General features: G+C 39.8%; 1 protein-coding gene across 8 annotated transcripts in view; it reads right to left on the reverse strand.

Annotated features, from left to right (window-relative positions):
- The window catches only part of CNTN4 (contactin 4), a 973,761-nt gene that overhangs the window by 146,453 nt on the left and 799,737 nt on the right, over positions 1-27,571 (reverse strand). For all 8 annotated transcript variants that reach the window (XM_060307736.1, XM_060307734.1, XM_060307732.1 and 5 more), the window contains 3 exons: positions 25,466-25,650; positions 12,737-12,873; positions 10,370-10,499 (listed from right to left, as the gene is read on the reverse strand). In XM_060307736.1, the coding sequence (XP_060163719.1) occupies positions 10,370-10,499; positions 12,737-12,873; positions 25,466-25,650 (452 nt within the window). The remainder of the gene's footprint in view (positions 1-10,369; positions 10,500-12,736; positions 12,874-25,465; positions 25,651-27,571) is intronic.

Below are 27,571 nucleotides of genomic sequence, written 5' to 3' on the forward strand. Positions count from 1 at the left end.
CAGAATTTCATATTATTTTAACTTTTATTTATTATCTTTATTACCTCATCACTCCATAAAAATAAACCCAGAGTACATATATTCATTCAAGTATTTCCACCACTGAAGAGATAGTGCTGGTATCAGATACTAAAACCCCAAACCTCTCCTGGTTGCTGGGTAGGTAACTAGAAAGCTGGCCATACTGGAAATATTCTTCTTTCTGGATCCATCATTTCAGAATGGCTGATGCAAAATCAGCCTCTGTGACTTGGGATGATATTCACAAGACTGTCAAGAAATGCTGAAGTAAGAGTTTTCTGTTCTAACATCAACATAATGTGTTCCTTCTAAGTCTCTAATAGTCTGCCCTGCTGGTTTTGGTCTCATTCACTGAATGTCCCGTTTCCCCAGGGCTCCTCCTACCATGGTACCTCTTGTTTATGGGCTCCTGCTCTTTCGGGAAAGTTATTATAAAACCAAACAAATAACATTTACAGTCACAAGGTTGCTTTGCAGATTAAATAAAATACATGTACTGTACATAAAGTACTTAGTTCAATATTTTCCCAGAGTAAGTCCTTTATACCAACTCTTCCCCTCTGCTATTACTACTATCACCACCACCATTTTTAGAGCATTTTAAGCTGAAAAGCTTAAAGAAATATAGTTTTGTTTGAAAAAAAAAACTTTTTATTTTGAAATAATTATAGATTCATAGGAAGTTGCAAAGATAGTACAGAGAGGTCCTGTGTATCCTTCACTGAGTTTCTCTCAGTGGTTACAGCTTATGTGAGCATAGTACAACATCAAAACAAGAAAACTGATCATGGGCACAGGGTGTAGAGTTCTATGCTATTTTATGAAATACTTCGATGTTTGTACCTTTCACTGAAATAAAGATACAGAACGCTTCCATCACCACAAAGATCTCTCTCAGGCTACCCTTTTAGAGGCACATCCAACACCCTCTTGTTTGTCCTCCCTATGCCTAGAATCTACCAATCTGTTCTGCAACTCTATAGTTTTGAGAAAAAAAAATATATATATGTATATATAAAATCATACATTATATGATCTTATGGGATTTCTTTTTTTCAGTCAGCATAATGCTCTTGAGATCCACCCAGGTTGCTAGGTGAGTTCCTTTCTATTGCTGAGTAGTCATATCTTATATCTTACCCATCCTGGTATGGACGAGAAATTCATCTTTACTGTTGGCATTTCAGGCACTGTGATAACTGACAAATGCTTTTAAGCACAGGAACCATTTCAGGATCTTTCAACACTTTCTCTGTCAACAAGTAGGATGCAGATTAGCCCTTTTTTCTTTTTATAAAGGTTTGAAAGCCAAAAATCAATTGTGTAGACATAGGTGGAATCTTTCTTATTCAAAGAAAAAGATTTTAAAGCCATTTTAGAACGTCATTTCTTATACAATAATTAACATGTTGATTGAAAATCATTCTTACATGTTTTAAAAGCTTTAGCTGCTAAACCCCTATTAACCTCCCTTGAGCTACCCTATCTGTATGACGATCATAAGACAGTATGTGTTTTTAAATATCTGGAAGCACTTGACCTTGCTATATCAGTCCAAGTTAGTGACATTCCATTACACTTGGCACAATGTCCTAAACACTCACACACATTTGTGTCCTTGGTTAAACAAGTAGTGTATGGCAGTACAATGTCACATTTGATTACGAGTAACTTTGTCATGAGATCAAAATCTTTGTTGAATTTTATTTATTTTTTAAAAAATTTTTTTGGCTGTGTTGGGTCTGTTGCCGCGCACGGGCTTTTTTCTCCAGTTGCGGTGAGCAGGGGCTACTCTTCATTGTGGTGCGCAGGCTTCTCATTGCGGTGGCTTCTCGTTGCGGAGCACGGGCTCTAGGCACGCGGGCTCAGTAGTTGTGACGCGTGGGCTTAGTTGCTGCGCAGCATGTGGGATCCTCCCAGACCAGGCCATGAACCTGTGTCCCCTGCATTGGCAGGCGGATTCTTAACCACTGCACCAGCAGGGAAGCCTCTATTTGTTGACTTAACAGAAGAGGGTAATTAGACTGTGAGAATTCTGGAATTCCAGTGGTTAAGAAACGGTAGTACTTGCAATTAGCAATTATTAGCTCATCGGTTCCTTGAAGGCAGAGACTATGAATTATGGATCTTGGACTTAGCACAGTCCTTGGTACAAGGTAGATGTTCGATCAGTATGTGCTGAATTAATGTGTGTTGTAGGAGAAAACTCAGGAATTAAGTTCCAAACAGGAAATTCCCTTCTCATGATGCTTTGGCTGGATATCACAACCCTTTCTTTTATCCAAGTGGGGTTGTAAATGGCTTCTTGAACTTCCTGGCTTGTGTACAGGACACTCTGTCCTCTCTGGACGTCAGTCAAATGAAGCAGAATTACCCAAGAAACAATCTGGGCTGTTGATACGGTTGTCCCTTGGCATCTGCTATCCACAGGGAGATTGGCTCCAGGACCCTGAAGATACCAAAATCCACAGATACTATAGTCCCTCATTCGAATAGCATAGTGCAAGGAATACAGCCAGCTCCCCATAACTGGCGGATGCAGAGTGCTGGCTGTATTCTCACACCACGTGTACTGGTGTGATGGTAGATGTTTAACAACTGGCTCTCCAAGCAAAACAAAACACCAAAGAATTTGGTTTTCGGTGCTTGCCAATTTCTGTGGTCTAAATACTCCCATTAGGGCTGAGTTCAGGCTACAAACAAGAAGTCATTGAACGCTGAACTGAGAAGGATATACCAACTCAGCTCCTGCCAATATGAACTAGCTCCGGCACATAATATCCTTTCCCTGCTTCCCTAAAGCACATACTTAGGAGAAGGGTACAGGGCAAGTGGGCCCTGGGAGTTCAGCTTTCCCCACATTTGGGCCTTTCTCTGAGGCAACACACGACTGTCTCCCCTTTCCTCCCGGGTTCTCCCAGACAACCCAGTGGTGAGAAGATGGGAACTTCAGTTCCCTTCCAATTCCTTTGATTGGTTCACTCTGTTTAAAGAATCTGTATCCTGACACTTCGTGAGTGACAATAACACAGCAGTTTTAAGGGCTTCAGCTACATGTGCCCTGACCTAGACAAGCGGGCTCAAGAGAAACATACTGCAATGTGGACAAGCGATGTTTATACAGCCCAGCAGTGACTGATCTCTTGCTTATCATGTTCCTTCAATAAGGCACTTAAGTGAAGGAGTTTTTTGCTTTGTTTTTTTGTTTGTTGCTTTTTTTTTTTTGCCTCTGCACTATGCTTATTCTCAACCACATTCAAAAGGCTTTATTAAAAGCAATGTGCCTCATACTAAGTACAAATGAATTTCTTCAGGAGCCTAGAAGAGCCAATGTCTGTTCATGTTGGGAAAAAAAAAGCTGGAATGTTGTTGGTACAAACGCTCTGTTTCTAGAAGAAATTGTCTCACGTGATTAATAGAGCTTTTGTCAATACTAGGTTCAATCATGGAAGCATGGATTAATTGGAAGTAGAGTGGTTATACCAACAAATCATTATTCCTCCCTCCAACTCCTACTTGCTTTTACAAGTTAGCTACTCCGCTGGGATGGCTTAAGATTGGATAACAAAGCATTCTATAGAGCAGACCTTAGATGGGGCACCTAAATTTAACTGATCATAAGAATCACTTGGAGGTCCTCCTCAACTCTACCCACCATGAAAGGGGACCTGAGAATTTAAATTTTACTATTTTTGCCACTAAAACAGTGATCCTCAGAGCAGAAGCATTGGTGATCACCTGGGAGCTTGTTAAAAATGCAGACTCTCAGGCCCCACCCCAGATCTGAAATCAGAATCTGAATTTAACAAGACCCCCAAGTAGTTTAAAAATGCATCAAGGTTGGAAACTCACTGCTAAATCTTTGTGAACACCAATTCTAACACTCCCTGGGTCAGGCTACTAAAAGAGGATCAATGTGCTGCCAGAAAGTAGTGGAGAGAAAAAATATTTCATTTATTTATTTATTCAGTAAATCACAGAGACTTGCAGCAGATAATGATAAAAGACATAAAGTAATAAATACATTTAAAATATGGCTGATGTCAAATATAGGAAAGGTAGGAAACTATCTTACTAGACTTAGTACAATAAAGTGAGCTACTCTGAAGCCAAAACAGACAAGTCAACGTGACGGGCAGAGGGAAAAAGAATATATTTCTTTCTAACTAATAAAAAACAAACAAAAACAAAAAACCAAACCATATAATTTTTTAGAAGACAAACTTTCCTCCTGATTCTACACCTTAACAATTTATTGGAAATCCCTTTATGGAAAGGACTAAGGACTTTGGAATGGATAATGCCTTCATAGCACTTTTACAGAAAACTCAGACTTCGGTGGAAGGATAGGTACATCCGGCCCTCAGTACCCATCGCTTCCGAAATCTACAGTTGGTTGAATCCAACAACACTGAATTTGCAGATACAGTGGGCCAACAGTACATGGGATTAAGACTCAGTGATGCCTCGGGCTGTGTTCCTGAGTTATATTTTAAACTCTAACTCACTGAAGGCATTTCTTTTGGGGAAATGACATAAGGAACTGTCATAATATTTATCCTTCAGATTTCAAAGTCTCCCTTCAGTTGGCTTTAAGCCACCGAAGGGAGACGCCAAGAACATCTAAGTATAATCCTCACATGGCAGCCAAAGTCACTCTGTGGGCCTAATTCTAACTCACCATCTTGGTAAAATGGGGCATTTAAGACATGGTTGGAAGCTCTGATGCTTGATATTTCTCTTCTGCAGAAGGACTTCAGTTTCAGAGTCCTGATTTAAATCAGAAGGTTTGCCAGGTAGACCATATTCAACTTAAACAAACAGACAACAACAACAACAAACCTCTGTTCAGGCTAGATTTCCTATTTTAGGATCGTGGTTTCCCAAGGGCAGCGTTGGACCGGCAGCATCGACATCACCTGGGAACTTGTTAGAAATACACATCCTCAGGCATCACCCCAGAACTACTGTGTCAGAAACTCTGGAGGTAGCGCTCAGCAATCTGTGTTTTAACAAGTCCTCCAAGTGATTCTGATGGTGTGGTAAAGTTTGAGAATCAATACCATGGGAAAACTTAATTACCTTCTGATCTAATCGATTACAGCAGTAAGTTCCCAAACTGTGCTGTCCATTGGAATCACACCTGGGCGGCTTTAAGGAATAAAGGGTCCTGGGGTCCCAGGCCCAGGGATTGAATTAGTTGGTAGGGAGGATGGTAGAGTATTGGGCTCTTAAAGAACTCCCTAGATGACTGTCATATGCAGCACAATTTGAGAACCACTGCCATGGGGTTTTCTGGTGATTGTGCAGCTGTCTACATTATAAGCTTTTGGTATGGATACTAGTGAAAAACAAACAAAACACATCTTACTATACTGCTACACTTTTAGATTTGCAAGAAGTTTTCACATGTGATCTCTTTTAGTTTTGGCAATGAGGAGTAGCACCCTCATTTTACTGATAAATGTAGGCTTAGCAACTTGTTAAAAGATACCAAATTTGCATTTGAGATCCAAGTGCATAGCTTCCCCTTTTCAGGACGCGTTATGCAAAGCTCCTGCCTAGATGACATTTGGGTAAGATAGGCGTCCGTCCTCTCATTGGATGCTGATCCCACTCAGCATTGGATGCAAATCAGTATATTTGATTATTTTGTAATCTGGCTCAACGAGGCAGTTGAGAAATCAGATGCAGATGAGCCCTTGTGGAAGTCCCTGTGAAATAACTTTCAGTTTAGCCTTAATGTTTTTCTAATTTGTGAGCCAATCATTTGGACAAATGCCAAATTAACCAGATAATTGCTCAAGGCTGCACCTCACTTTAATTGGACCATCAGTTCCTTAATGGCATTGGAATGTCCTGCCAGGGTCTGATGTTCTCCACCACATGGGCCAGGAGAATCCCCACGGTCCTGAACCATCAGACGGAAACTCCTCAGGGTGAAGCTACTTCTATCCCTTACACAGTCTTGGCAAACTCAGGTCACATTCAAGACCACTTGAATGTGAAGACACCCACTTGCTCTTTGAGATAGTTCATCTCATTTCAAAATCAAAGGTACTCTAGTGACACTGCTGGTTATGACCCAGGTAAACTGGACCCAGTACCCAAGCATCTTGCTCTAGCAAATCACTTGTCTTCTGTACAGAATTATTGGTACCCTCACTCAGACTCTTTTTTCTGGCCCCAGCTGCTGCGAGCATTGGTTGTCTAACATCTCCAGCTGTCTCCCCTTCTCTGGGAAATTGACTGGGAGGTTTTGCTCCATCTGCCCTGCCATTGCTACCACCACCTAAAGGGCAGTCCAATGAATAACTGATACGGAGATTTTTTTAAAAGGCCAGCCTCCTTGCCTAAGGTGGGAATAGCTCTGAGATGCAGTTTATACTCTAGAAATCCCCCTCCAGGATGCGATATAGGCGAGACTTCATCTGAGACCCTGTCCCTGCTCAGCTGCCCTCCATCGTCTCCCTAGCTTGCTTTCTCTTCCAGGTTTTTCCCAGAGGACACTCCTGCAGTGACTCATAGGTACCTGAATCCCTGCCTCTGCTTTTGAGGGCTTAGGCATCCTCTTTCTTTACCACACGATATATACAGAATGACATTAGTATTCTGTCGGAGCAGCACAGAACATCTCAAGTTTAGCAATTCAGTCAGCATTCCCTAGAACCAATATGATCATCTACCTAAGTAGACACAAACATTAAACATGAATAGAAATATTTCATTAGAAAAGTTACTTTTAAATCAATAAAATACTAGTTTGGGTTTTTTTAATTATATTTTTTATAAAAGACTCAAATTTCCTCACGATTATAAGAGTCTATTCACTCTAACTCCAACATGCCTTCATAAGTGGAGAGGGAGATGCGATGATGGTATGACCCAGGGAATTGTGTAGCACCCCAGGGATGCCCACGAGCATATGTCACATGAGTGAATCTCATCCATGACCTAGGCTAACACAGGAGAAAAAGTCTGGGAACAGTTGCCTTGAGGAATAATAAACTATCAATTGCAATAGGTCAGTCACAAACAAGGACATTTCTATTTGATGTACTCCTAACCAGGCCAACTCTAATACACTGACCTCAAAGTAAAAGTCTCCCTATGGCATTCACCCACCCGGTGAGTAAATCACCCAGCACCTAGGTTAATTATTTAGCAGTTTCAATCCATTAATTATAGATACGTTACATATACATGAAATACCCAGACAGAACACATAAAACAAGACCAAGGGAAAAGCCTATTAAATATATGCTTCCTAACCATCTCTTATTCATGACTTTAGAGCTATTACCCAGCATGAAAGGGAATCTCCTCTCTAGCATTGGAGGATGCTGAAATTTGATCGATAGCTGGAACCAACCTCCATTTTTTCTTCCTCATACTGAAGTATCTTGTTTTCATTTTGTTTCTTTGTTCATTTCAACCTCTCTAAGATTCTAATACAGGTAATAACTGCTCAGTTATTTGATCCATAAGAGTCAAACTATTACCATTCGACAAGAAACAAAGTGACTTGTGAAACACAATCGTATTAGAGCTTACCCAAGTTAACCAATATTAATTTATGTCTATTTTTAAATAGTCAAATGTCTTCTCCCTCCTTCACTTCAGATGGACTCTAGGATTCACCCATTCAATACTTAACTGCCCTTCAAGTCACTTGGAATATACTAGCATGATTTTTTTTGGGGGGGGGCAGGAAAAATGGGATATTAAAGAGGGAGCTTCTAAACTTGTTGTTTAAGATCCTCTAAAATTGGCCGTTAATTAATTTTTCCATCTTTCTCTTTCAAGTTTAAAGTTTGCCTGTACGCTTTATGTATTTGAATCAAAAATTCTGAAAAACATTCAGGATTCTCTATGGGCGAGAAACTATCCAGATGTTTTATAACTTTGAACCTTTGTTCAGGCCATTTCACTCTATTCTGCAATATTCCTGGTCCTTTTCTTTCTTTTTTTTTTTTTTGCCTGTACAAAAATTATTTTTCAAAGCTCACCTGACTAGCCTAGTCCATTAGCTAAACTCTTTCCTGAATTTCTGGAAGACTTACTATTTTCACCACTTGCTTGGCCTGTATCATTTACTGACATGCCTTACCCTTCTCGTACTCAACAAGGTTGAAATCGGGCGTTAAATAACCTCTCAGGCATTTTTATCTTATCTTTACTGATCTTGCTTGCTGATCTCAAGGGACTTAAGAAAGGACTCAGATCAAGAATTCATTTGGAATTAGTTCCAACTGGAAATGATTTGAAATAAACCCCTGAATGTAAGAGTTGAAGCAGTGATTACCACCTCACAGGCCTTGAACCCTGGGAAGGGGGAAGGGAAAGGATCTGGTGAGGATCTTGGGATATATAAATGTAAATCATAACATACATATATAGATATGGATATATAGAGATGGATGTATACACACATACACATCTCTACATACTGTTATTTTCAGCTGTGGGTACGTGTTCTTGATAAAAATCATTTACCAGCCTTTCTCACTTTGGGCTCTGCTTTTGGGACTTTAGTCATCCTCTATCTTTATCCCATGACTATGTCCCATGATTTCCAGTCATCTGTTACTGTCAAATTTTTTCATTTTAACTAAGGGACCTACAAAATCTTTTAAAATTATCACGGCGTCCCCAGACTTAGCAATTGGCCAGCACTCACTTAGAAGGTTTCAGGACTATGTGATTCATTTCTAAGGCCACACACCCTCAGTTTTAGCTGTTCTGCTAACCAGCTGACATAGTGTTAAACAGAGAACACACTTCTTTCTGCAGAACATCCGAAGCAATCTACCTTCGTGAACTGCGCTCCACAAGAATCGGCTCTAACTACCAATAATCAGAGCCCATTTGGCCATGGTGGGATCATTGTACTTGTCCTGGAGGAAGCTGGAATTACTGTTCTCAATATTTATAGGGTGGGAGATATGTGTGTTTAGGTCATCCTTACAGCAGGCCAAGCCAAGGTGATGATGACTCCGGGAGAAAAGAATTCTCCGAGGCCCCTTTGAGAAGGACTGCAGCCTCGTGAACGCTCACAAATTCTTGTCTTTGATGGGATGTTGGTTCAAGTAAAGAATTTGGTGAGAACAACAATTATGGAAGCTTTTCCATCCGTTTTTACCTTGCAGAGGGTGGAAGGACATTCAATTCAGCAGCAACTACTTATGCACGTCAGATCTACAGTCCAGGCACCAAGGAGTGCTTTACAGAAGGGCAAGTCAGGTCTCTGAATCTGGGAAAATTATCAGGGCTTATGGAATCAGCTCCCTTTGTGTGCTGCCTTTCTCTTATTTATAATCTTTCTATTATGTTCTCACTAAGAAGAACTGCTGCTTAGATATTTAAGATAAATTCTGAAGTCAGAGTCAAGATTTTTCTACAAGACAAATGCAAGTTGATGGCCTGGAGTTCTTGTTTCCTTGTTTTGTTTTGTTTTTTTTTAATGTCCATAGGTTTGTTAAATCACTTAACTTGTGTTTTCAATGATTTACTTAACTCATTAATTCATTTTTTAACAGTCTCTCAACTCCTTCATCACTTAGTACAGTCGTTCATCCTTACATTCATTCATTCATTATTTATTGAGCACATACTTTGTGCTTCAACATTGTATTAAGTCCTGAGGATTAAATGATGAGTTAAACAAAATATGGTCCAGGACATCATGGGGAAGTTATAGGCCAATTAGAGAAAAAGACAGAAAAATCACATAAGCAAATGTAAAATGCAACAGTAGCATGATATATGAAGAGGAGACAGAAAAGCACTCTAGGCAGAGGAAACAGTGTGGACCAAGTGCCCTGTGGAGGAAGGGAGGGTGGTGAACATGCAGCACAGAAAGCTCAGCATTGCTGAAGAGCAGAAGGAAAGGGGCACATGGTGAAAAATGGAGCTGGAGGGGCAGAACATCAGGGCATAGCCTGGAAAATTCAGAGGTGAAAGAACAAGATGCACTTTGCTGGCTGTTCAAATACACCTTTCCACACCAAGTCCGCTCTTCCTCTCTCCAAGCCCAATCAGAGTGATAGCAACAGACGCCAAAGCATTTCATAAACGTCACTCAATTTAGAAGAGGGGTTGATAGAGGAATAAAAATGAGCGCCAAGGGAACTGCGTCACCCATTGTAAACATCAGGAGAAGCTGATTTAGAAAGTGGTCTCTTCTTATTGCTTGCAGAATGCATTCCTTGTTTCTCGAGTGATATCTTTGGTCTAAAGATTTCTTCACCCCCTTTTCTTGGATTGAACGTTTATGTTTGGCAGAGGACATGGTAGTTTAGTGATTCTAAGAGTTTTTACTTTTTTTCTTTCCAGTATAAAGACTCACCTATAACACTAAGCTCTGCGCTGGAAAAGATAACTCCATGTTTATTTTCTGCCACACACTGATACATGCCAGCATCTGAGAGGTTCACTATTGTTATGTTGAGTGTTCCTTGCTCCATATGAATTCTATCCTGTGAAAGAAAAGAGGAACACAAAACAATGACCTTCTACAACTGAGACCTTAAGGCAATTTTGCTGCATGTTATATCAAAGGGGCTTAATGGGAAGAAAATAGCTATCACATAAGCAATTTACATACCATGATCTATTTATCTGTCAACTAAATTTGTGGCAGGTCAGATGCTAAGTGGAACACCCCGTACATCAGTTGGTAAATGGAATTTAAATTGTAGGACTCTCTTGAGCTCTCATTGATTTAACAGTGAAACCAGTCAGATTAATATCCCCTCTAAATAGATGAAGTTGAAATTTAAAATGCTTTTTTTACTCCAAGGCTTTGTGCTAACTGTGGGCGAGGAGTGGGAAATACAAGTAAGTTTACCGTTTAGAGTAGTTAAGACGCTCAGATTATAATCAGGCAACACTTTGAAGGTTAATAGGATTGTAATCTTCTTGGATGAAGCAGAGACAAATATTTAACGTCAGCCGAAATTTACTAAGAAAAAGAGTAGGTATTAGTAATTTAATGTTCCCTTACTCAATTGCTATCGGTGGCACGATCTAAGCTTAGGACCACCTGCTGGTAGCCAATCTGAAGAAAGCAAAGTTAGTGCATGGAACAATAGAGCATCCTCATTCATCAGCCTGAGGCTATGTAACTTGAGGGGTCAATTTTTATAAGTACCCAAAAGGATCTCCTCTTCTCCAGAAGACCTGCCATTTAAGAAAGTAAAATATATAAAGACATACTGGTTTTCTGTTCGCTCCAGGGTTGTGATTTAGTTGGGTGGACACCGTATTAGGCTTTGATCAAACCTAAGCGTCCATGTTCTCTCACGTTAAATAAAGGGAAGAAAATGCCAGTTACCTGGGTACCTACATTCTAGCGATTTGAGTTTGGCTTTTAGAATTGAGAGAATCATGGGACCAAAAAGAGTCCAGCAGTGACAGGCAGAGGTGTGGGTGCCAGGGTGTGGGCCAGGCTCATCACACCAGCCCGTTTCGGCGGCTGCACACACCACACTGACGTCCTGGCCAGCGCTCAGAGCAGCTGCTCTTCTCTGGGGGCTGACGGGGGAAGAAACCTGAGCACAAAAAACTGGCTCTCAACTTGGGGCCTGAGGAAAATGTCAAATTTCAGCGAACATTTGACTTCAGTAGGAAAATACATAAGGAAAATTAAACTAGACACAATTGTTCCTCATTCTAAGGTCCCACCTTCGCTTATTTTTATGGGCATTATTCCTTCAGTTATCTCTTTGAGCATCCTTAACACACTTATTCCGATTTCTGTCTTAGCCTGTTCTACAGGTTGGTTATCTTTCTAAAAAAAGTTTTTTTGCATATGGTTTGGGATATTGGTGTGCAGGCTTATTTTGAAAAGGAGTTATTTTTGTCCGTATTTTCCCCTCTATTTAGCAGTTTTGTGGTTGCCTCCACCTCAACCCCTGGCCCGCTGGTCCAGAAGCAGATCTACTCGAGGCTTCTCTCAGGTCCTGATCTGGGAGGATGCTGGGACTACTGCAATTCCCATCCAGGGCCAGTAGGGGGCATAACCTGGTACCTTTTACCTCTCTTACGTCACAGAGTCCTATTAAGCCAGGCAGCAGTTTGTTTGCTTTTGCACAAGGATATTGTACCCTTGTCTCCAGAGAGGATTTTTTTTATACCTGAGCTCTCAGCTCCTACTGCCTGCTTCAGGGCCTATAGGCTGGTGCCTCCCGCCTCACTCATCACTTTTAGTTTTTCTTCTATTTCTGTTGCATTAGAGATGTTAGTCTTGAGCTTGCATATGGCATTGCTAAACGTCTGAGGCAGAGTGGGCATTTTGCTGGTGAACATACTGGACCATGTTGTCCACTAGTCTCCTCGGACGGAAGATGATAATAAAACCACACTGAAGGGGAGAATTTGGATGCTGAAAGGTGTTACTCACTCATTCGCGTCTAGCATACACGCAAATTTGTGTCTTAGCACAATTACATGTTCCAGACCTTCAGCATAACTTTCCAATTGTAAAGCCAGAGATGTTAATCTCTGAAGACCAAAGGTTGAACAAGGCTGGAGAATCAGATTTATGTACCGTTTGTATTTATCACCTGCATTCGCTTTCACTTTTTCCACTATTTATGGCATTGGGCTGCATACTATTTTGGAGACAACTGGTCATTTTTCTGTTTCCATAGCAACAACACCACATTCAACATTACAGTAAATATTAAGACACAATCATCACCCAGTTGCTTACCCGAGTTAACAGTGGTTCACCATTTTTCAGCCACCTGTATGTAGGTTTGGGCCTTCCATTGGCTTTACATTCCCAGAAGACATTTTCTTCAATGGCCACATGAATGTCATTTATTTTTTGAATCCAATTAGGTTGAGCTATAGCAGTTCACAAAGCAGAGACATACATTCAGTGTATGTTCAATCCATGTTTATCATATCAAGGGACAAAAACAGGCTTATAATAAAATTCCTTTTCCAGAGGTTATGCAAATTATAAAGCTGGGTAGAAGTTCAGGGGGTGCTTTTAGAAAACACCCCACCCTATGTCCAACTCTGAATGTGAATAACACTACCATGAGTCATATGGTAAAATTAACTGCCCTTCCCCCCAAATATCTATTCTTCCTTTTTTCCTTTTAATAAGAGAAATCTCCCCCCACCAGCCTACTACTTTTAGCTGGGCTCATGTTTTTTCTAGCTACACACTGCATTTCCAAGATTCCTTTGCAGCTGGTGGTAACCATGGGCCTAAGTTCATACCAATGATATGTGGTGTGTATGAAAGTGATGACAGCAACTTCCAGGTTACTGACTTAAAGATACTTGTCCTGGACTCTCACTGCCCTTCCCCACTGATTGGAAAAAGTAACAACTGAAACAGCTTTGGGCTCAGAGATGAAGTTATGTAGGATGAAAATGCTGACCTGCCAGCCTCGGCCCTTGAATGACCTTGTGGAGGAAAGCAGCAGCAGACCCACCTGCCTATTTTTGGAGAGATACATGGGAGAGAAATAAGCTTCTTATTTAAGGCACTATATTTCTGGGTGTCTCTCACACACATCATACGGATACTTTTTGTGACTCCTTTCTCCTTCGAGGTTATCATCATTTTCTACTATTGACTTCTTTCATATTGATAGAATGTTATCCACAAGTGTATGGGCCTGGAATTCCAAATCTCTGAATGAGTCCTGGTTTTTACCAAAACCTTCTCAGGAAATCAAGTCCTGCCCACAGTCTAACACAGGAATTCAAGACAGCACTTAATTCCCACACTGCCCAATGCCCTCTTCCACTCTCCCCACCCAAATTATGCCTAATTTTTCATGCTTCAATGAAGGTCATATTTTCTTTCCTTGTTCTTAAGGGAGATAAAGACAATGTTAACCAACGTTCCCTAAAAAGTCTTCATCAATAGCAAGCCTCCCCTAAAGCACAATTCGTGCCGTTGGTAACTATAATGGCAAACATATTTAGGCAGAAGACCCTCAGCACAAAGTTCATGCAGGAGAGAAGCACAGCTGTCATTCTGGAATGTTATCTTGTAACAAGGCACTTCCATAGGATAATGCCTACCAATGTAAACCTAACAGTCAGAACTGGTATCAGTATTTAATTAGAAGATGCTACTCAATATTCTTAACTCGTCTCTTTGCTGACTTGACCTCAGTATCTTTATTCAGTGAGGCTACTGATCATCCGTAATTTAATTGAAAAGGAAATGACTAGTGTTGAGGCCAAGCTCTCTTATCTTCCCAGCAATAAATGAAACTGGAAAAACACTAACAAGTCACTTAACCAGCAGAGGTCTCTAGGTCCCTGAATAAATCCTGCTTTCTCCTTTTACCCCTCTATAAGCAATTTCATGTTTTTCAAAGAGCAAAACACAATTTTACAAATCCTCTACTGATGGGGATGATGCATTGCTGCATATGCGGAGAGGCTGAAAGGGTCAACTTTCAAAAAAGTTATAACATCAACAAGTATTAACTTGAACGAAGGGTTATAACCTTTATCCTTGAAAGAGCTGCAAGCCTACCATTTTTCTTTATCTTCCTGCTGCTAATGCAAAGGAGCTCAAAAGGTAGACACCTTTTGAGTTCTCTGCCTGGAAAATCTGATGTGCCATCCTGATAAGGCTAATGGCAGTTGTCTGCCTGATTTCACATTCACCCTGCTGAATATTTACCCCCCACAGAGTTTATGAAAACAAAGCAAAAAAGAAAAGCTACAGAAATCTGTGTGGAATAGTAAAAACTAAGCCAAACTTTTCAAAGAGAGTGAGGAAGAAAAAAAATAATGGAAGGGCAAATGTAACTTATGAAGCAATGTCAAGTTGAAGTTCAAAAAGGGAACATCAAAACGATGTGCAGAGACAGAGATTTCAATGTCATAGATTTCCTGTAACTCTTGGGCTTATTCATTGCTTTCTTTCAAAAATACAGAAAGCTGGAAGCACTACCTTGCAATCTCAAAAAGGAGATGGGGAAGGGAAGGGAGAGCTTTGAGAGTATTTTGAAAAGACCTTGCAAAGTTCTAACTAATTAAACACTTCTGAGGGCTCATTCTGTCTCTTGCAACAGGGTTATGAAGGTTAAGGTGCTCGACAGGAATGCTCCGTGGTAGTGATTTGTGCTGGTCAAGGTGAAATCAACAGCAAATTCAGCCTTTGTGAGACATCGTCAGGTACTTTCCTTTTTTTAAGTAAAATTAATTCGTGGAAACCAAATTTGAATGGTTAAAAACCTATTCCTCCCGAAGCAAAATGAATTCATATATGCCAAATTTGAAATGATATAAACATGTTCCTCTTGAAGTCAATATCTGGACATGGGCCCAGGGGGATCACGATTGGAATATGATATTATATAAACGGCAAAGAATGAGATAACGTTTTTTTTTAACATGCCAACTGCAGATCTACAGGGCAAAAGCCCACACAGTGAAGGTTGCTCCTGCCACTCACTTAGATTGGATGAATCATCTCTAAGTGGGTGAGTTTTTTGTAATAGAATAGTCCTGTGCCTGATGGAAATTATTCATATCTCTACATAGCTCTTTGGGTCACCCAGTTCAAAGTGCTTGGATGACAAATGGTCCATTTTAGTGCATAATAGAAAATATTGTTTCCTGTAACTTGTTTTTGATAATGTATTTGGGTCCATTGTATTTATCACTTAATATCTAGGTTCAACTACATTTTATAACTCCGTGTCTGAAAAATAGCTCCAAGGAAGGCTTGAACAGGTTGATTCAGCCCTATTATTTCAGGAAGAAGGTTGTGTCTAAATGCCTTTTGGGGCATTATATATATAGATCTCCAATACTAAACAGAATTAATCATATTCACATATTAAAACAGAACCATCTGTTTTGGCCATTCATGTTCTTTCAAGGTTTGAATAGAAGACAATCTCTCCTCTAAAACATCTTAAGTCTTGTTCTCAAGATACAAATTGAAATATAAGGTTAAATGGTTGTGTTTTATTTGACCCTGTGACACTGTTAGTCTCTTGGATAAATGAACAAGCTCTTCATTTCAATCTTTAGATCAGTAACTGCCAGAAATGACCTAAGTCAATGTGTATTCCAGCCACTGGAATCATGCAAGCATCTTATCCAATAACAATTTATATTTGCAGATAGATATAATTGGAATTTAGTGGTTAAACAATGCTCAGACATATCTGGCTCTCTGACTGTCCAAAACCAGAAATTTCTGGTAGAAAGAAATGCCATCATGAGCCTTAGACCTTAGAAAGTTAAAAATTTTAAAGAAAGGATATTAATGGGGAAAAACAATTTAAATTGCTATTAGGATGACGACCTGTGGGCATTCAAAATTATTTCTGGCTGCTTATACAGTCTTGGAGAAGATGAATCATGTCCAAGGAATGCAGAGGTTTGGCTAACATTACTTAAGAATTATACTGATAGTGAGCTCTATGAGCCTGAAGATAATTACTTGGCTTCAGTTTACCATATATACAGTTGCTTCCCAAATCTTTATCTCCAGCTGGAATTCTTATACTGTTGACAAGAATCATTGAGATACTGTCAATATCTTTACCTTGAATCCAACATTCCCGGTATTGGCACTTGAACTATTCATTTTCCAACCTTACTGTAGAGCGTCTTCCAATTTATTGTTATAGTTTCCTCTTAAACCCTCAACTTCTCATTTGCAGAAGTCACTAAAAGGAAGGACGAGCTTCACATGAAAGACTCATACTGTGTTCTGTGCTAGGGTCCAAATTTGATCTCCCCTCATAATCTCCAGTCCTCTGACTTCAGGCTCTCATCCACTCCCCACACAACACCAGCAATCAATATCCTAATGAGCAGCGGTCCCCAACCTTTTTGGCATCAGGGACCACTTTTGTGGAAGACAATTTTTCCATGGACTGGCGGCGGGGGATGGTTTTGGGATGACTCAAGCGAATTACATTTATTATGCACTTTATTTCTATTATTGTTATACTGTAATATATAATGAAATAATTATACAACTCACCATAATGCAGAATCACTGGGAGCCCTGAGCTTGTTTTCCTGCAACTAGATGGTCCCATCTGGGGGTGATGGGAGACAGTGACACCCAAAGTGTGTTCCTTACGTCCAGTCTACTCCATAAGATGCAGCTTAATTGTCACTTGCCACTCACTGATAGTGTTTCTGCAAGCAATTGATTTATTATGGTCTCAGTGCAGTCAAACCTCTCTGCTAATGATAATCTGTATTTGCAGCCGCTCCCCAGTGCTAGCATCACTGCCTCAGCTCCACTTCAGATCATCAGGCGTTAGGTTCTCATAAGGAGCACGCAACCTAGATCCCTTGTACGCTCAGTTCACAGTAGGGTTCGCGCTTCTCTGAAAATCTAATGCCTATGCTGATCCAACAGGAGGTGGAGCTCAGGTGGTAACGTGAGCGATGGGGAGCGGCTGTAAACACAGGTGAAGCTTTGCTCACTAGCCTGCCGCTCACCTCCTGCTGTACCTAACGGGCCACGGACTGGTACCGGCCCGTGGCGGGGGGTTGGGGATCCCTGCTAATGAGGGTTTTCAAATTCAGTCCTATGATGCTCAGAGAGTTCTTGGGAGGGACATCCTTCAACTAGGACAGCCTTGCTTTGTTTTAAATATTGAAAATTTCATGTTTAAAAAAGTAACGTGACAATTTAAAAATACATACATGTTGAAAAGTACTATTTTGAGGTATCTAAATCTTGTCCTTTTGTAGAAAGAGCTTTGAATTTGGAACTTGGAGATTGAGTGCACACATTTTCTCATTTGAATCAAGGGGAGGCTGGGCTTGATGGTGTTTAAAGTCCCTTCTGACTTTAATGTGCTAAACCTTTAATTACCTCTTGAACCATCTGAATTCTTGGATCTCCTGGGTTCTCTGTTAATTACTGTTTCGCTCAGACTCTCCTATTTGAGATCTCTTCATCTCTGTGTAAGTTGCACTGTACTTTTACTCCTGGCAATGGCAGAGGAGGTGCCACCAGGCCAACTGTCTCACAGGTAACAATGATAAGCCACAAAGAATATAAAAACCAACAATGTGAAGGCGCACTTAAGGGTAACCCAAAGCAGGTACGTTTCTATTAATAGGTACTCATTAATATATTAAACAGATATGATTGTAGGAAGTAATCCATGCATGAGATAATGGATAGGATGTGCGAACGTGCTTTGCACACTGTAAATGTTGTACAAATTAAGAGAACACTGCCATCATTTCATATTTTTAGGCTAATATTTAAAGTACTCTGTCATCTGGTTCTACCTAGTTCTCTCACTTTCTGTCCAAGTATGCCCAGTGAACACACAGCTCCTGTCAAATGAGGGTCTTCTTTGTTCTCAAATCCAATAAGCCAGCTCCTGCCTCATATCTTTGTTCAAAACAACTTGTGTTTTTGGAATGTTCTCCTCCCCTTCATCCCTACCCAGTGTTCACTCTGCGGAAACACCTCCTCCACGAAGCCTTCCCTGATCTGTCAACTGCTATCCTCCTGAACACATACAGCTCATAGGGCACGAACAGCAAAACTGTTCTGTGCCATCACGTGTATTGTTTTGAACGGGTTGGTTTAACTCTTTTACTCCTACCTAATTTCTATAAGAGCATACATTTTCTCTTTTCTTCCTGGATGTGCTGTAGTCATTTCAGAACTTGAGAAATGAATCAATGAATAAAAAAGGATTGGAAATTAGCCATATGTTCATGAAAAAGGTCTTAAGGCTGGTTCACCAAGCCCACTGCCACCCAAACAAACCAAGCTATTATCTAGTTTAACACAGACTAATTTCTTTATGTTTATTTTTAATCCTCAACTCGGTCACTGCCTACTGTTTCTCTGAATGTGCTCTTACTGGTTTAAATACATTCCTTTCTCCATCCCCTATTCACCTTCTGAGCAGAGTACTACCAATCACAAACACTAAAGTACTTACATAATATCTCAATCAGCATCACTTTATATATGTTATTTCTCAACCTCATAATAACCTGCAAATTAAGTGTCATTGTCCCCATTTTACAGATGAGGTCCAGACACATTAAAGTCCAGATTCAGAATGTGGCTCAGTTAGGACTGGTACACAGGCCTTGCTTGGCTTCAACGTCTGTGCTCTCCTGACAGGCTCTCAAACTATGCCCCTACTGTCAATGGAGAAGGGAGTATTCTTTTGGACCCATGGTTCTCAAAGTGTGGTCTCAGGACCACTGGGGTTCCCCAAGTCTCTTTCAGAGAGTCCATGAGAGCCTTTCTTTCCACCTACACATCTGTGTGAGATCAGATTTTCTTCGTACACTTCAACCAAAACAACAATCGTGACAGATTAAATACAGAAGCACATACCAGAATCTAGTTTTTTCTGCTAAGATAGACGTTAAAGATATTTGCAAAAACCTAAACAACATCCCTCTTTTTTGTTTGGGAAAATACAGTTTTCTTAAAATACGTTAATTATGTTAATATGCACTGATTATACTGTTGTCATTTTAAAATAAAGTACTCAAATTCTCGGGATTAATTTCTAATATGCTATATATTGGTAGAAATAGCCCACATAAGCAAAAGTTTTTTGGAGTATACAATAATCTTTCAGAGTGAAAAGGGGACCTGAAATCCAAAATTTTTGGACTCCAGCTTTAGAGAAGCACGGAAACTTTCAGATAAATGAATCTATGTATGCAAAACTTGCTACAAGTAAATTTAAACAATATTCCTTGATAGATAAAAATTGTAACAGCTACTTCTGCCTTCTGTGATGACAGAGTAAGGGAATGGAACTGCATTTCACTACATTGTCTTTGATGTGACTTTTTCTTCCCGGGTCTGAAGCTTCTCGTGGGGTAAGGACCCTATAACCCTACTCCTGTATTACTTCCCACTGACCATTATTTACAAAATGTTTCAATGTGCACCCCTAGAAAAATTGCACCAACCCACTTAATTGGAACTACCAGCTGAAGTGAAGGAAACAAAAATTGTTGACTATCTGAAGTGACACTCAAGGAAACGGAGGGCCTCGAGATCAGCTCTGTCCAGGACAGTTAAGCAGACTATAGCTTTACTGCAGGATAACCTTATCTGCTGTGTTCATGTTTTGGTCACTCGATCCTTTAAGCCACTTTGTGGGGCTGAATATTACCTAGTGATCACATATACATAGCACATCTGTGGGGAAATTAGCATGAGATGCTACACGATGCTTCTGTATTCTGACCTTCCAGATAATCCAACACCATGTGCAGTGTCATCATGGCTACAGTTTTGCCTTTAGAGCCAAAGGACCATGGCCTACAAGGTCTAGACATATAGTCACAGATGTAAGTTGGAGAGGAAAATAAAGAAGAGCTCTTTTGGACTCAATAATCAGGTGATCACCTTGGAAAATAGGAAGTGAATAAGTCAACTGTTCAACTGGATGTTTTAATGTATGTCTTTGGTTGTGGAAAATAAGCAGAAGTATCTGGATGATTGATGAATTTTTTTTCCCTTTACCTATTTTATTAAAATGTCTTATTGGCAGGAAAAGGAACACAGGAAGAGCAGGTCTAGTCATAGCTCTGATTCTCACTCATTCTATCACCTTGGGTAAGTTATTTTATGTCTCTGGGCCTTTTTTTTCTTTTTCTTTTTTTTTAAACTTATAAAAATCAAAGAGAAGGGCTTCCCTGGTGGTGCAATGGTTAAGAATCCGTCTGCCAATGCAAGGGACATGGGTTCAAGCCCTGGTCCAGGAAGATCTCACATGCTGTGGAGCAGCTAAGCCAGTGCGCCACAACTACTGAGCCTACGCTCTAGAGCCTGCAAGCCACAACTACTGAGCCCTCGCCCCACAACTACTGAAGCCCGCACGCCTAGAGCCTGTGCTCCGCAACAAGAGAAGCCACTGCAATGAGAAGCCCACGCACCGCAACCAAGAGTAGCTCCCGCCCACCACAACTACAGAAAGCCCGCGCGCAGCAACGAAGACCCAACACAGCCAAAAATAAAAATAAATTTTAAAAAATCAATGAGTTGGCCCCAGTAGATCCTTCCAGCTCAAACATTATAGGATTCTATGAACAACAGCCTGCTCACCGCTCAAATATTATATTCCCTATTTCCTCACGGTGAAGATGATTTTACTCTCTTAACACCCGTTACATATAGGAGAAACCGAACAAAAGGCATTAAATATCAGGTTCCTTTAGTTCATGCTTCATTCTTCTAAATGATGTTACTCTATTGGTCTATTTGTGCAAAAAGGAAGTGACTATACAGACATAATGAGGTGGAAAGATGAATAATTATCAAGTGAATTAAATCCATTTTATACTTCCTTTTCCTTTTTTCAAAGATAATTACTTTAGCACCCTCCTACTTTGTCTATGTAGACTGGCCATAATGCTTGATGTGACAGCAAGCTGCTAGCTTTCATGGGAAGCAGGAACACCTTTGCTTGCATGTAATTTAATCTTAGGATTCACTCTACCACTTGAAAACAGCCTAGCACGAGAGCAATGGTTCTTACACTGTGGACTCCAGACAAGCTGCACAAGCATGACCAGGGAACTTAACAGAAATACAAATTCTCAGGTCCCACCCTAGTTCTACAGAATCAGAACTTCTGGGGATTGAATGCAGTATTCTGTATTTTAATAAAATTTTCAGATTACTCTAAAGCACACTGAAGTTTGAGAACCTCTAGCATGAAGGAACAGGCATAGCATTTGGAATCTAGCTCTATATAACCATGTAACTTCAATCAGTAACATTTTCTCTTTGGGAATCAATTTCCTTACCTATAAAATGGCTAAGTGTAGGAATGACTCGGGAGTGTCTTACTCATTCTAACTCCAAAATATACGTCAAGCCTCCATTTATTTTCCTTCTTTGAGTCCTAGCCACCAACCTCTCTCACCTGGTTGGCTTCTTGACCGGTTGTCCTGCTTTTACTCTTGGTTCCCTATAATCTAGTCATCACAAAACAACCAGAGTGGTCTTTTAAAAGCATGAATGTGATTGAGTCATTCCCCTGCTTAAAATCCTCCACTGGTTTCCCGTTATGATCAGAATAAATCCCAAACTCTGTGGCTGGCTTACAAGATACTGCATCATCTGTCACCCTCCTATGTTTCCAAACCTTTTGCCCTTTCTCACCATGACTAAGTTACACTAGCTTCCTTGTTACATCTCACAATGCAGTGTTAATTGCAATGTTAAGTAGTTTCCTGTCTCAGGGCCTTTGTACTTCCTTACCTTCTGCCTGGAATGTACCACTCCTTGAAAGCCTGGCTCTTTTGCATCCTTTAGGTTTCAGCTCCAAAGTCAAATCTCAGACAAGTCTTCCCTGACTACCTTATCTTATGAAGCCTTTCTTCTGCTCCTAGTTATATGCTATCATATCATCCAACTCATTTTCTTCACAACTCTTACCACACTATGAAATTTTCTAGTTCATTTATTTGCTTAATAGTAAATTTCCCATCAGTTTCTAGTAAAAGACAAGCTCCTTGAAGGCAGGGATTTGTCTTACAACCCTAAGTGCCCAACATTGCCTGCCATATGGTAGGCAATAAAAATTTCTTTTGAACAAATTAATAATATATTAAAGTCATTTTAGAAAATGTCAATCTTTAAGTAACAAAGATCTGTAGTATTTTAACCCTGAATATATTAACAGATCTATTTTTTAGGAAGTTTTTTATGCTGAAAAATATCTGAAAGAGCAGATTAAAATTAGACCACACAGACAAGTATAGGTCATGGCAAAATATATTGGGAAAATGGAGATGGGTAAAAATGTTTTATGTCTGAACTAGTTTCAGTTCTTCCCATATCCCAGCCACGAGTAGCACATGCTAACCTAAAGACACAGCCACAGTGGAAACACACCAACCAGGAACAGGGGCTTCTCTCATCCTGACACAGGGAACGTAGGAGCAATGGAACCATGCCCAGCAGGCCTTTGGAGGAAGGTGAAAGGGTTTTAGGGCAGGATCAGAGAAATTGCCAATTTGTCAGGCCAGAACAGAAGTGAGCACACCTGTCCGTTGTTGTTGAAGTGAAGAGGTGATGAATGGGATGCAGCAACTTGGAACCAAAAAGGAGAAGCAGGTTTCTAAGCTGAAACCCATGGTTTATAATCCCTGAGCACAGCACATCTTAATGTTGTAAGAAATTTTCTTGTTAACAAAGATAGAACGTTCGTGGATAAGTGACTGGGGCTACTTTCTCCCCTTTTGTGAAATATATGGTGACTTTAATGATAATAACTCATTTAACTTGGAGATCTAGGCAGCTGGATATCAGGAACGCAGCACTGGACAAACCCACTAGATACCAGAAAAAATATATAAAAAGAAAGAAAAAAAATGACAGCCAAGCACTTTTGTATAATTAAGCTCTCCTGTGACAATGAAAACAATTTGATAGTTTCTGTGTCAACTAGCTGATACTCTAGTTGAGGATAAACAAAAGAATAAACATAGATGCAAAAGCCCAGCACCATGAAAGTCAACTTATTAGACAAGCTTCTAACACCTAGGGTGGTTGACAACTGAGGAAAAAGCTGAGTTATCTTCAGAAAGTAGGCAAATTTCATTCTGCTTTTTTCTCCATGCGTGGATGCAGACAACTTCCTTTAAAAGGGAAACACCGTTAGGACCTGATTTTCATCTCCAGGCAGGATCCCTGAAAAAACCTTTCACTATAAAAGGCTGGAGGCCAGTGACAAGGTTGATTTTCCAGAACAGTAACACTGGACTCTTCTATTTCTCGTGCAGAAAACCTTTGACCTACCAGAAAGCACTATGTCATCTCCTGGTAACAGACGATTTCACACCTTTTTAACACAGTGAAACAGATATTTCACTTCAAAGAAAATCATGAAAGTGAAAAATGACTTCAATCAATTATTCGAGCAACACAAGTAACACTTAGGAACCACCGCCACTGGATGGAAATATCTACCCAACTAATTAAAAAAAAAAAATTGGTCATTTACCTGAATATTTTCAGGTTGTTCCTACCTGATACAGGAGAAATAATTATTACACTGGAGAGAAAAATGTACCCTAAACACTTAAAAAAGACAGCAAGTGCATCTCACTGAACAAATCTGTAACCTTCAGTCTTATGTTTTTCCAGCCAATGAACTGTGATGTCTTTTGCTTTTCAACCAATCAAATAAGGTATCAACCATGACAGTTTATGAAAGAGCAAAGATCAAGCAACAAGTCTGTCATCGGGCATGAGTAGAGTTGGTCCTTTATTGCTGAAGGAAGATGAGTGATTTAAAAAGAGTGCAAATTTATTCAAACAACTGGTGCTGAAGTCATCATGTGAAGCACTTGGTAAAATCATGTGTGTTCTTCCACCAACTGGCCAATGTCAGAAGTAGGAGTCCAAAATGCTGAGGATCAGATGGGGGAGGTTGCTGAAGGCTAGCTGATATTCAAAATCTCCGCCCAGTTTCTAATCATGCTTCTAAAAAACCTTACATGATTACTGAACAAAATTCTTTCCCCATATCTTAAAACCAAAACGCTTTGGAAGAAGAATTGATGAAATAAATACACTTTCGTGGTATTAGTTACTGCAAGAAATAGGAAGGTTTAAAGCCTTTGCTACAACTTGCCCCTGCCTAAAGAACTGCTCTCAACCTTTTAATATACACTGTTGTTTATTTAAGCCATTCTTGAATACTTATCGATCTATAATATTTATTTTCAATACCCCAGACAGATGGGATTCAGGCATGTTCCAATTTAGGAGAACTCAATTTGCTTTCAAAATGCCTATCCGATGAAATCCCTTTATGGATTTCAAATCAATACCCTAACAGGGTTTCCAAGATAGGCTCAATTGATGACCACTTGCTAGAGGTTTTACATTTATATTATGTTTGGATCAATGCCGATGATTCGATTGGAATAGGAGCAGCTGCGCAGAAAAAGTCTTTGGGGTGAGAGAGATTTGTCATGCTCCACTCTGGTAAGAACTAAATTTGGACAATGTGCATTTTGAAATGTTCATAGTACCATATTAAATCACTACCAAACAGGAGCAATTACAAAGGATTAACACAAACTCCAAATCAAAATTCGAATGAAGAAAAGCAGAGAGCTTAAAAAAAAAAACAAACAAAAAAAAAACAGGAGCAGGAATAACAAAACGTTTCCTGTGTCAGTTTTACAGCTTGATGGCAGGAGAGAAAATAGGTCCTTTGCAAGTGTGTTCACACTAATTTCTATCCCCCAAACGTATCAGCCTATATCTTCCATCCCTGCCCCCCATCCTCACTCTCCCCACCCAGAATCACCCAGGGCATGCTAATTAATCAGCAAACCAAGGGTTTTCCACGATCCTATTTCGAACAATCCTTCTGAAAAAACCTGAATGCAAACCCCCCAGCTTATAATGTTAATACCAGGAAGGTCAACAAATGATAAACTGGAATCACAGTCTTACCAAAGAAAGTCAGCTGTCCCCTTGCTATGTTTTTCCCTCTTGAATTTTCTGCCACACATTCGTACCAACCAGCGTCCTCCTGCTGAAAGTTGGGGATTTCAAGAATTCCATTTGACTTGTGTCTTCTGGCTTTCCTTGCTATCGGCTTTCCATCAGCTCTTCTCCAGATAATAGTTGGTACTGGACTGATAGCAAGAAGAAATGGCAGTGAATCAAGTTAGAGAGACTGTTTCTTTTATTTGAAGCCATGCTGCTTCCAATCCCTTCCTTCTTGCCTCTAAACATTATTAGCTCACACTAGACAATGCTCCCCAAATGTCATTTATTCACATATCACTATTATGATTTTAGTGATATCTGCATCTCCAGTATTATTACATACTTAGTGTTTTCCTTAAAATCAAATAACCTTTCTTAACCTTAAATAAGTTAATCTATATCATATGCAATATTACCAATGAAATAAAAACAGATTTTTATATGCTCATTCTATTTTTTCTAGTGCATCTGTTTCTTTTAAAATCATAAATATGAAAATAAAAATGTCCATGCACAAATGTGGAGAATTAAAGATGCCTTCCACTAAGATGAGGTCCAGGGCCCTCTCTCCTTGAAACTCGTGGGTTCTTTGGCTACCTGGATTACTGAAATAAGGCAGAAGTGATGTGTCAGTTTCAAGGCTCAGGGGACAAGAAACTGGCAGCTTTTCTACTTGCTGCCTCTTGGGACACTCTCTGTGGAACCTTATCAACTTGTAGCAGTCCATTAGGAGGGTGGTTTCAGGAAACTTTACTTAAGTAGTGAGATAAGGATAGAAACAATCTGTGAGGTCTTTAAGTACTCTCAAGACATCTATCATCCTCCAGCTGAAACTTTTAGGACGCATCTTAAATTGCAAGGGCATCACTGAATCTGCAAATCAATGGTTTAGTGAGCTAACCACAGCTTTTAAGATTGCGGCTTCCTAGCAGGGGATACAATTGTTTACATATTTATTTTTTACAAAAACACACACAGACAAGTAATTACACTAAAGACTTGCTAATCTTCTCTGGAAAACCTGAGATGGTATTTAAAAAATTAGAGCCATCAACTCCACTATACTTGTTTTAGAAGCACTTAAGTTCATTAGGCAGACACTAACTGGAAAGGCAGAAAGGGCTCTATCAAAAGTACATTATGGGTATCTTTACATGTGATGAGATAGATACTTAATACGTGCCTTTACAAATAACTCTACTTAGAGATAGTCTTTCTGCTCTTAAGCGGGCCGTGATGATGTGTTTCCGCAGCCGGATGTGCATACCCAAACATTTCTGTGTAGATTGGAGGAGCCCAATTTGGGTCCTTTGTTTTCATTCTAGTGCCATTCAAGCAGCGTGAATAGTGTGTAATTCATACCCCCTTTGAAGTGGGAACAACATAAATTTTGCTGTCTTCCTCCACAGAAGATTTTTCAAGGTGTCACCTTGCAGAGTTCACCAAACACATTTCTAGCCTATCCAGTTACCTTCTCTCATCTTTTCTTTGAATTAAGTTTCCTAATATATATATAAATATATATTTATATACAATAAAAACCAGGACCATCTTCTACTGTTTGGCAATCTGCTTTTAGTCTCTTAGTAATAAACCATGGGCATTTTCTAGGCTTCACATGTTGTTTTACAACTTGACTTTTAATGTTGGTACAGTGTTCAATCCTACAGCAATGTCATAATTTATTTAACGGGGTAAGTTTTCAGGACATAGGAAATGATCACTGTATTTTTCAGCACCAAAGTAAAGATACTACTGCAGCGTATACTGCCATGACTTGAAAACAGGAAAACCAAAAGAATCCTTCATTTAGAGTTAAAAATAAAATTGAAAATAAAAAGCAACAGCTTTCTTCCATGGTTGCTGTAAAACACAAAATCATGTGAATATAGATTACATGCTGACACAGCGGGTGAGTAAAAGTTAGTGTTGCTGCCTTAGCCAACATTTGGGTACAGGAAAAGGATAAGGAGTTAGCAGTGAGTTAGCCAGATAGGTGGGGTTGGGCATAGAGATTCACGTGCATCATTAAAGTACATAGATGACCAAAAAATTCTTATTTCAGAT

The sequence above is a fragment of the Globicephala melas genome, chromosome 11, assembly GCF_963455315.2.
Source record: "Globicephala melas chromosome 11, mGloMel1.2, whole genome shotgun sequence".
Classification (NCBI taxonomy): Eukaryota; Metazoa; Chordata; class Mammalia; order Artiodactyla; family Delphinidae; genus Globicephala; species Globicephala melas.